The sequence below is a fragment of the Castor canadensis genome, chromosome 11 (assembly GCF_047511655.1).
Source record: "Castor canadensis chromosome 11, mCasCan1.hap1v2, whole genome shotgun sequence".
Lineage (NCBI taxonomy): Eukaryota > Metazoa > Chordata > Mammalia > Rodentia > Castoridae > Castor > Castor canadensis.
The window spans coordinates 91,118,478-91,129,079 of NC_133396.1; the positions used below are offsets into that span (position 1 = coordinate 91,118,478).

The 10,602-nt window shown below is 40.9% G+C and overlaps 1 protein-coding gene across 6 annotated transcripts in view; it reads right to left on the reverse strand.

Moving 5' to 3' along the window:
* Positions 1 to 10,602, reverse strand: part of Fmo1 (flavin containing dimethylaniline monoxygenase 1) — a 31,052-nt gene that overhangs the window by 20,315 nt on the left and 135 nt on the right. The window contains exons 1-3 of one of the 6 annotated variants that reach the window (XM_074047507.1): positions 10,360 to 10,493; positions 2,997 to 3,068; positions 16 to 153 (exon numbers count right to left, since the gene is read on the reverse strand). In XM_074047507.1, the coding sequence (XP_073903608.1) occupies positions 16 to 153; positions 2,997 to 2,999 (141 nt within the window). In that variant the 5' untranslated portion in view covers positions 3,000 to 3,068; positions 10,360 to 10,493. Of the gene's footprint in view, positions 1 to 15; positions 154 to 334; positions 435 to 583; positions 710 to 2,996; positions 3,069 to 10,359; positions 10,510 to 10,602 lie in introns of those variants that run through there. The other 5 variants (XR_012438838.1, XM_020170028.2, XM_074047506.1 and 2 more) reach the window with 5 other exon arrangements.

The window sequence follows — 10,602 nt, forward strand, 5'->3', positions numbered from 1 at the left end:
TGAAACCCTACTTACAGTGAATCTCCATAGTCCCCCCAGGTCGTCACTCCTCTCAAAGCAGGTGGGCTCCAGTCCTTCCTCCAGGCAGCACTTGATGGAGGCCAGGCCACAGACTCCAGCTCCCACGATTGCAACTCGCTTTGCCATGTTCTCCTGTGTGAAGAAAATGAAGCAGAGCTTGTTATTCACAGAAGCCCCACCTCACCCTTGGCTGCTCTAACAAACTAGGAAAAAAGAATTTGGAAGATAAAGGAATTTTCTCAGTTTGAGTCCTCTCTAGTCTGTCTGTGGTGTGTGAATGTGAGAAGAGAAATGTCCAGGTCATGGGTTTAACCTCTGAGCTTGCTTATGTTCCCACCCCTCACTCTGAGCCTGGGCCCAGTGGCAGTGCAATTGTGGTTTTAGTGCAGCTGTAGCTTTTGGCAGAGTGGCTGAAATTGGACTCTTTAGTGGGCAGAGTCTTGCATTCTGGACTGGGCTGCCTCCAGCTTCCCTGCTCTAACCCTAGAGCTCAATAGAGCAGCAGAGAAGGAGAGGGTCGCCTTGTCAAACACCAAAGCTCAGATTGATGTAGGGACATTACACAAAGCCACACAGCAGCTGGTGGGGTGGAGTTGGGACCAGGAGCCATGACACTTGTGGCCATCACAGGTGCTTCTGCAGCATTGCCCTGTGTGCACCTGACCCTGGCATACTGTCAAGGTCTAGTAGTCACCAGTGAGTGGATGGTCACCACTGGAAGAGGGAGGCTGACTGCTAGTGAGGATTTGTGGTGAAAGGTAGGCATGGATGACCATACCTCACTCTTTCAATCTAATACTGATTGAAAGATTCAATCTAATACTTCACCTCTGGGGAGCATGGCACAGTCACCATTGGCACAGGTTAGAGAACCTTCTGGCACCAGACTATATGCTAATAGCCAGGACTTGTAAGAATACCACGAGGCAATATAGTGGATGATGAAGTAACCAGCTTTGTCAGTTGTTACTGTATGATCTTGGGTAATTATTTAATCTCTCTGGGCATGATATAAATAAAGAAAATAGTAATAGCTTTCTTGCAGTGTTTTGTGAGAATCAAGTGAGTTAACACATGTGTCTTAGAAAAGTTCCCAGCAAGTAGTAAGTGCTCAATAAATGCAAGCTATTATAACTATAAAAACATTTCCAAAATTTATTTCTTCTGTGTTTCACATCAGTGTGTTCCTGTAACATTTCTGGTCAACCGTACACACATCAGCATTATCAAATGATGTTAGATATGCTTCTTATATGTTTTTGAGACATTTTTATCTCCTCAAGTTTGTAAATTTTAAAAGCACAGTTTTCCTGAACATTTGCTAGTTTCACAGATGAGCTCTCCTCAAAGCTTGATGGATATTCATTGTGTTTTAGGATTTGGAACTTGAGAGAAGTAGATCAGCTAAAGAGGATTCATCTGATTTGTTCTCTGTGTCTCCATGTCTAAGGGCACCAGTCGGAACATGGTATGTAGTAGGTACTTAATAAATATTTCTTGGATGAAAAGGTTTCCCTTTTCTGGTATCTATAACAGTATTATAGAGCTGGATACCTCCTACAGCAACAAGATAAGACTTACCAGGGAAGACCTTTTAGATTCCCTTTAGGAGAAGTCATGCTTTAGACACTAGTGGATACTACAGAATCAAGGATCTTATCTTCCCAGGGCAAGAGGAGTAGAGTGACCCTACACTTAGAGAGGAAACTGAACTGTGGATGCTGGGTCAAGGTACATCCTTTTCAGATGCCTGTTCCATTATGAATCAGCTTGGTGATATAGAAAAACTGCTTTCCTCTTTTGAGCCTCATTTGCAAAATAAGATATAATGCTGATTTTTTTTTTCTTGCATTGCTGGGGTTTGAACCCAGGGCCTATACCTTGAGCCATTTCAGCCCTTTTTTGTGAAGGTTTTTTTTTTTTTTTGAGATAGGGTCTTGTGAACTATTTGCCTGGGCTGACTTCAAACTGTGATCCTCCTGATCTCTGCCTCCTGAGTAGAGAGGATTACAAGTGTGAGCCATTGGCACCCAGCCATAATGCTGTTCATTTTTGTGGGACATAACAGGCATCTAATAAAGAATATCTGCTTTGTTGTGGAAAAATTGAGTCCAGGAAAAAAGAGGGAAATCACTTCTAGAAGATGAAATTTGCAGCTATGCACAAAAGCATACTGGCTATAGAAAGTCAGTGAGTGTGATCAGACAAGATATCTATGCCTTACAGGACAACAGGAACAAAGCAGATTAATTTCCAGGAGCTGGATTAAGAAAGTGAGGTAATTTCCCTAGTGTGGCTTCATTAAAATTAGAGATGAGGTCAGTGGAGGAGTGTGGCTTTCCTGAGAAGGGCTAGTCATGTTCACCTGCCTTAGTGTCCAGGGAAGGTGTCCTGGGCAGGAGGGATGAGATGTCATGTAGCAAGGACCAGTGTTGTCTGTTTGCCAAGGTGTTGTAGTTTCAGGTACACACTTGCTGATTGAAGGCATCTGGGCTGATTCAGCAAGTAGAAATGCACCTATTCCAATTACTAGCCTAGGCACAGGAAAGTCCAGCCAGGGACCTGGTTCTCCTGTGAGCTAACTGTGGAGGCCCTGGGGAAGAAGCTGAACTGTCCTAGGAACAGTTTGCAAAAGAGTATGTAGATACTGACTCTTAATCCAAAGGCATTCTTAATGTTTATTTTTCCTTTAAATAAGCTAAGATGGTAGTGATTTGACTTCCTAATTAATAGCTTTTAGAACCTCTCTGGCTCCCTTGAGTGAAGGTCTATCAGCCAAGCACCCAGCTGGACTGCCCTCATGTCAGCCTGGCTGCTTTGAACACTTCATGGATACTTTGAGGAAGTTACACAGCAACCATAGCTGATTGTGCTGAAGCACAACTCTGGCTCCGGAAGGCACTGTCCCAGCTATGACTTGCACTAGACCTTTTCACCATCACATGTGTTGGCAAACTCTACATGACCCTGCTTACCATGCAGCCATTTTCATCCAGGGCAGCTGAAGTGTTCCAGAGAACAGTCAGGAGGGGATTCCAAGATGGCGGCTAGAGGTAGGAAGCAGAAAGCGACCCTCCTATAGTGAAATCTTGGAGAGACGCTGGAGACATACTTTGCAGGCATAATCACCGAGAAAAGGCATAACTTTGACCCCTCCACACCTCCAGCCGGTGCAGAGAATCTCCACTTCACGTTAAACGGAGAAACAAGGAGGGGGAAGACGCGGACCAGGTGAGCTTCGTGGTACCGCGGTACTCCCACAGACAAGCCTGGGCCAGAGCAGCATAGCCCCCTGGATAGACTGACCTCCACCCGGGAAAAAAGGAGAAACTGAGTAATAAGCAATAAGAACAGTTCAGACATGCTGGAAAGAGGGTGGGGCGCCCTGAGTGCTGAAGATTGGGGGAAGGGAATCCTTCCCGGGACTGTAAATAAACAAGCCAGGTGGGCCGGAAAGCCTCTGGCGGGAGCGGGGCGTGCACCCAGCAACCAGGAGCAGGAAAGCTTGTGAGAGTGGAGGAGGGAGGAAAACTCCACAGGAGAGCAGGGAAGACCCACTTCCCACGTGAACTGTAAACAAACATGGCGGCTGGCAGGAGCAGCAGCACTGCCCAGTAAGCAGGAGCAGGAAAGCTTCTGAAAGTGGCAGTGGGAGGAAAACTTCAGAGGAGAGGGGGGGAAGGCCCACTTCCCACATGAACTGTAAATAAACACGCAGGCCTGACAACGCGGGGGCAGTGTCACCTTTCCCAGTGCTTGGAAAGGGGAAAGCCTGTAGCAGAGGCTCCCGCACAGGAGAACTCTGAGCAAACAAAGCCTGTGGGACCAGATGAGTGCTAGCTCACCCCAGAGATCTGCATAAATAACGCCGCCAGCTACAGGCTGAGAGCAGCAGGCAGGCAAGCTACAGTTGCAGATACCACTCTCAGAACTGTCTCCAGATGCTTTTTTTTCTTTTTCTCCCTACCTTTGATGAGAGAACAACTGTATTACACCTGCAAGCCGAAAAACTTACTGAAACTGTATTGCATTTGAACTGGGGACACTTGGTGGGGCTTTTTTTTTTGTGTGTGTGTGTGTGAGTGTGTAGTTTTGTTCTACTTTATGCATCCCCTTTGATGAGACAACTACAGAACAACATCTGAGGCACCAACTCCAGGACTGGAGATTGAGACGGACACCCAAATTATTAAGACTGAAACTGCATTGCATATAAACTTGGAAGTTTTTTGGGTTTTTTTTTTTAATTTTCTATTTTCCATTTTATTTTAATTCATTTTTATATATAGATATTTCTTTCATTTACTTATTTTTTATTTTTTTATCTTTGATTTTCAATCCTCTCTCTGTCTCTCTATTGTCTGTTCAGCTTACTGTCGATTAGTACAATAACACTCCCTGTTTATACCTTTGAAACTCTCTTGTCTGATACCTTGTTCTGCTTTCTCCCTCTTGTCTGTATATTTGTTTTTCCATTTTCTTTAACTTCTTGCTTTCCATCTCAGCTCACCCTTACATTCTAAATATTACCATTGTTATTATTACAAGCTAGAAAATACTTAATTACACACAGTACAGGGACAGTAACAACACCAAGGACAATGATGGGAAGACAGAAAAAACAGGGAAACCAGTTTCCCCACAGCAAAAAATTAGTACAGGAACCAGAGGGGAATGAAGAGAACAGAAACTCAGATCCAGACTCCAACAAAATGAAGATAAACTATGCCAAAGGACCCAATGAAGCCCACAGGAATAATTTAAAAGAAGACATACTACAAGTACTCAATGAGAATTTTATAGAGATGATACTGGAGATGATAGGGTCAACCAAAATGTACAGGAGACACTCAAGAAATTCCAAGACAACAAAAATAGAGAATTTGAAAAAGCAAAAGAAGAAATAAAGGAAACCATAGAAGCACTGTATAAACACCAAAGTGAAAGAGAGAACACAATGAATAAACGGATAAGTGAACTCAGGACAAAAATAGACAACATTAAAGAAGAAAACTGCCAGGATATGGAAAACCTCAGAAAAAAGAATGAAACAGAACTGCAAAACAAAATGGAGGGCCAATCCAGCAGAATAGAACAAACAGAAGACAGAATCTCAGAACTTGAAGATGAAATGGTAATTAAAGGAAAAACTGAAGAACTATTAATTAAACAACTCAAGACCTGTGAAAAGAAAATGCAAGAACTCACTGACTCCATCAAAAGACCAAACTTGAGAATCATGGGCATCGAAGAAGGACAAGAGGTGCAAGCGAAGGGAATGCGTAATCTATTCAACAAAATAATAACGGAAAATTTCCCAAATCTAGAGAAAGATATTCCCATACAGATGCAAGAGGCCTCCAGGACACCAAACAGACCAGATCAAAATAGAACTACTCCACGACATATCATCATTAAAACAACAAGTTCAGAAACTAAGGAAAGAATATTGAAGGCTGTAAGAGAGAAAAAACCAGGGAACAGTCAGGGTGAATATGACAGGGATCAGAGACAACAAAGACAACTAGAACTGCAAAGAACTAAAGATGAAAAACTGTGGGTCCTGGTCACTGGAAGTGTTCTGGAGAGCTGCCAATCCTTAAGAGTCAAGGGTTTTTTGGCCATCTGAATTTCTTCTTTTGAAAAAGTTCTGTTTAGTTCAGTTGCCCATTTCTTAATTGGTTAATTGATTTTAGGAGAATTTAGTTTCTTAAGTTCCCTGTATATTCTGGTTATCAGTCCCTTGTTTGATGTATAGCTGGCAAATATTTTCTCCCACTCTGTGGATGGTCTTTTCATTTTAGAGATCATTGCTTTTGTTGTGCAAAAAATCAAAAGATCAAAAATCGTATGTTCTCCCTCATATGCAGACTTTAGATCTAGGGCAAATGCAGCAATGTTGTTGGACTGGGATCACAAGAAAAGGGGAGAGCACATACGGGAGATATGGGAATAGGTAGAAAACCCAAAACATGAAAGTGTTTGATGTCCCTACTCGAGAGGAACTAATACAGAAACCTTAAAATGACAGGTTATCACTAGCAGGAGATCAGGAACGAATGTAAAGATCAGTTAGAGTTGAATCAACATGAGTCGTAACACATGGGTACATGAGAGCAATAGTAGGAATCTCTCTGTATAGCTATCCTTAACTCAACTAGTAAAGACGCTTTGTCTTTCTTATTATGCTTATGTCATTTCTTCAACAAAATCAGTGATAAGGGCAGAACGGGACCTGCCTGAAACTAAGGGGGGGGGGGAAGGTGGAGAAATGACCTAAACAATGTATGCACATGTGAATAAATGAACAAAATATAAACAAACAAACAAAAGAGCCAAGGGTGTCAGATACCCTAGACCTGAGATCTCTGAACAGTAACCACTGCCCAGGCCCAGGGATCCTGACACTCTAGGCCCAAGAGCTGTAATGCTTGTCACTATCAAGGGCTGAGGACCCAGATATTTTGGGCCCAAAAGCAATAACATTTGTTGCTGTAGGGCAGAGGGTCCTAGCACTGGAGGCCTGTTCAAGAGTTACAAGGTGCTGCCTTCTGCTACTTACTGCTGTCTGCTGCTGCCACCAACTGCTTCTGAAAGCCAAGGATTAAAATAGCTGCCAAGTACCAGGGCCACTGGAGGTTAAAGAAAGTTCAGATCCAACCTAAGTGACTACAGTCATGGTCTCTGATTTTCTAAATCTTGAAGCAATGGGCCCATAGTTCTCAGGGCTTAGAATTGTAAGTCTCTGGAGTTGGAGTTCAGTCCCTTGGCCTTGAACACTCAAGCACCAAGGATTTCCAGCACTGGAAGAGCTTCTCCTCACCTACTCATTATTCTTGTCTAGGTAGAACCCAAAGACCCCAGCCAGCTGATTGGTACCATTCTGACAAAGTAACATAAACGTCTGTCTTTACATCACAGTGAAAAGGATTAGAATTATGGCTAGCAGTAGAACTGAGGAAGCAATTTTAGCTCAGTATAAGCACTTTCCAACATTTTGAGCTCTGAAGTTGACTTTATTTAGGTAGCTTAGATGACAAAATTTTCAAGACAGTTTAGGAGATCAATAGTTCACATAGAGGATGAAATCAAATACCCTGTAAGGTCTTATAATCAGGTTCTGTGAGACATGTTGTGATTAATTCAGTCATCAAACACTTGGTGAATGGCTTCTATGTTACTGAGCCTGTGGCTTGGTGTTGGAGTTATGAAAGATGAAGTAGGCGTGATGCCTTCTCTAGGATAGTCATCAGTCTGATGGAAGAGTCAAAATCAAAAATAATCACAATATTCTGTGTAAAATGCTAAGACAGAGGTACGTCTTATGTACAAACTGCAGTAAGCGCATGAAGGAGAAGGTGCTAGTACTGATTTTGGGGCGGAAGGAAGCATCAGAGAGGAATACAATTTGCTCCAAGTTTTGAAGGAATAGGTAAGACTTCATTGGGCAGAGGAGGGGAGGAAGCAGCACAAGTGAGGACACGAGGTGGTCCCTCTAAGGTGTGTGTGGCTGCTTGACTCCATGATGAGCTTTCCTCTCTCTTGACTCCTAGAGGAACTACAGTGTGTACCCCATAAGAGGGAACTGTATTATACTGGTGACTAACTTGATCATATCTATTAGTCTCCTCTCCACATAAAGCTATAAATTTCCCCAAAGTAGAGTGTTTTCTTGGACTTGTCTGTTTGTTTTATCACAGCTCCTAGTTGCATGCTTGGGCTATAATAGTTGTTTCATAAATATTTGGCATGAGTTGATTTCTTATTGGGTAAAATGAATTCATTCATCATCTTCCATACTTTTCAACTTAAAAAATATTAGATGAGAAAATATTTTCTGGTAGCTAATACTTTGGGTTGGTCAAAGATTCCTGACTCAAATGAAGTCTTCTCCTCAGACTGTAACTCAGCACGAACAAAATAGTCAGCTTCTTCTGAGGAGACAATCTCCCTGGGGCTTTTCATGGGTCATTTAGGGGGTTATGAGTCAGAGTCCTAGGTTTGAGGTTCAGGGATGGCTAATTACCAGTGATGCAACTTGAGGCAAGCAATTGACTATTTCTATGTCTTAGTTTTCTTCTCCCTGTTATGAAGCTAGAAGAATAACTGGTCTTAGACATTGTAAGACTAACACAACTAATGTCTAAAAAACACTTAGCATTGGAATGAGAGCATGGTAGGACCCCAAATAGATGTTATCTTAATATCTTCACAAGATTTTTCTTTCATTATTTGCCTCGACAATTTTGGGTTTGTTTACAGAGTTACAGAATATTTGGAATCACATCTATTGGGGAAAACTAAAAATATGATTCTATAAAGTTATTTTATAAAAAGTGAAAGAAATGAGTAGGGAAATATGAGAATGATAATGAAAAGAAAAAAAAGGAGGGCATAAACTGTTTTCAAATCACTCAGAAAGGTTTTCCCTTTCTCTTTTTGCCTTTTGACTCAAATCCTCTTGGTGTATCATCAGAATCTCATTTGAGCTGGTCCCCACATTTGGAAAAGCAAACATGAGAATACGGAGCACACAGGCAGACAATATAAATTTTGCTGCCACTCTTGGATAAAAATCAATGCTTCTAACTGCTCATCCAAGTACTGATTATTATATGAAATCCATGTGATTTAATTAAAAGTGCATTTTAAGAAAGCTTTATTCTCCTTTTTTTAACTGAAATGATTTTCAATCAGTGACTGCTTTAGTTTTCTATAGAAAGACTGATAACAAAATAAGAAATTTTATTAGGATAAAAAGTACACTAATGTTGCTTATTATTGGGTACTATTTCACATGTGAATACAAAAGTAACGTTTAAAATATTATTGCTTTTTTATGTTAATATTCAATAAAAATTGGCTATTTCTTTGTTGAAAGTTAACTGAAGAACATCATCTTAAGTGAAGTTAGCTAGATTCAGAAAGCCAAAGGTGACTTGTGAAAAACAGATCACACTAAGGGGAGGTCACATATGAGAGAGAGAGGGTAAAGAACGAAGTTAAGAAGGTGAATATTGTTAATGTACTTTCCATATAAAAATGAATATAGAATTTTTAAACCTGTTGAAATCATCATAAGAAGGGGACTAAGGTAGGAAGGAGAAAAACAGAAAGGATGAACCAATTCAGGTTGTAATACATATAGACATGGAAATGTCGCATGAAACTCCCTGTGTAGCTATCTTAAACAAACAAAAATGTCATTTTTTTTTTTGTTTTTACAAAAATGGAGAACAGGAAAGCAAAACAGGTCCTGTCTGGGAGGTACCAGTGGGAGGGAGGAGGATATAAGGAAAGGGTGTAGGAGGGTGAATGTGGTGGAAATATTGTGTACACATGGATGTAAATGGAAAAATGAGACCTGTTGAAACCATTCCAGGAATGGGGTGAGGGGGAGAAAAAGGAGACAGATGGAGGGGGTGAATTCAACTATGATATATTATGAGAACTTTTGTAATGTCACAATGCACCCTCAGTACAACATTAAAAAAATAAAAAATTAAGAAAGAAACATATTTCTATTTTAATGAAGAAAGCCTTGTCAAAGCTAACTAAATAAGAAAGAAATGGGTAACAAAAATTAAGGAAATGCAACTAAATTGGTGTCACTGAAAGTAAATATAAATATAACAAGGAAAATAACTTAAGCAGATGCTTAAGTTGGCTATGAAATTTCAGGCATACTTAGAGATAGTAGATCCAGCTGTGTGGTAGTTGGGGTGGGTGAAGGTGCCCACTTAGTCCCTGGGAACACAGGAGCACAGCTGGTGTAAGACTTGCGGTAGAGCAGTTTCATCCTGTGGGATTTACTTCCCTGTAATGGCAACTTCTTACTTTCTCAAGCCTCTTCCTACCACAACCACCAAATAACACAAATTCTGTTAGTTACAAGGTCATAGTAGGTTCCCTAGGATATAGGGAAATCTCTGAGACTCAGTTCCTCCATCTATAAAATGGATATCATTAAACTAGCTATGTAGAAGTCATTTTTAAACTCTTGATAGCTGGGAGTAGGATTAGCCAAAAAAAGAAAAGAAAAGCCTGGCAATAGCACAAAAATTAAAACATTTCTACTCTAATGCATAGAATGCAGCATGAAACAGAAAAATGAAGACATACCAGCGTAAATTAGTCAGATTTCAAGGAGGCATTGCTTTTTACTTCCCTTTTGTGCCAAATGCCAATGTTTGGTAGGCAAGCCTCCCAAACCATTATCTCAAACTAGAAACTGTTGATGGAAGCAGTTAAGAAAAATGACTGAGTTCCCTGTGCATTAGAAAGTCAAGTATCACCTTTGATTCAACTACTTAATTATTTACCCAGCAGGGTACTTACCAGTGAACACAGAAGACTCAGCAATATCTGACTTTACCTTCCCGCTATAAACACTCACAGACTATTCCTTGCTTTGGAGCAAGGAGTGGCTTTATAGCCCTTACAGGGTCATGGGTAGAGGGAGCTGTGTTCTGGGGAGGTGAATCCTCCCTTGAAGCACAATAACAAAACAGGAAAAATTCTAGCCCCACCTTCCTCATCCAAAGGGATCAGAGATTATATCTTGTTATTTATTTTACATAC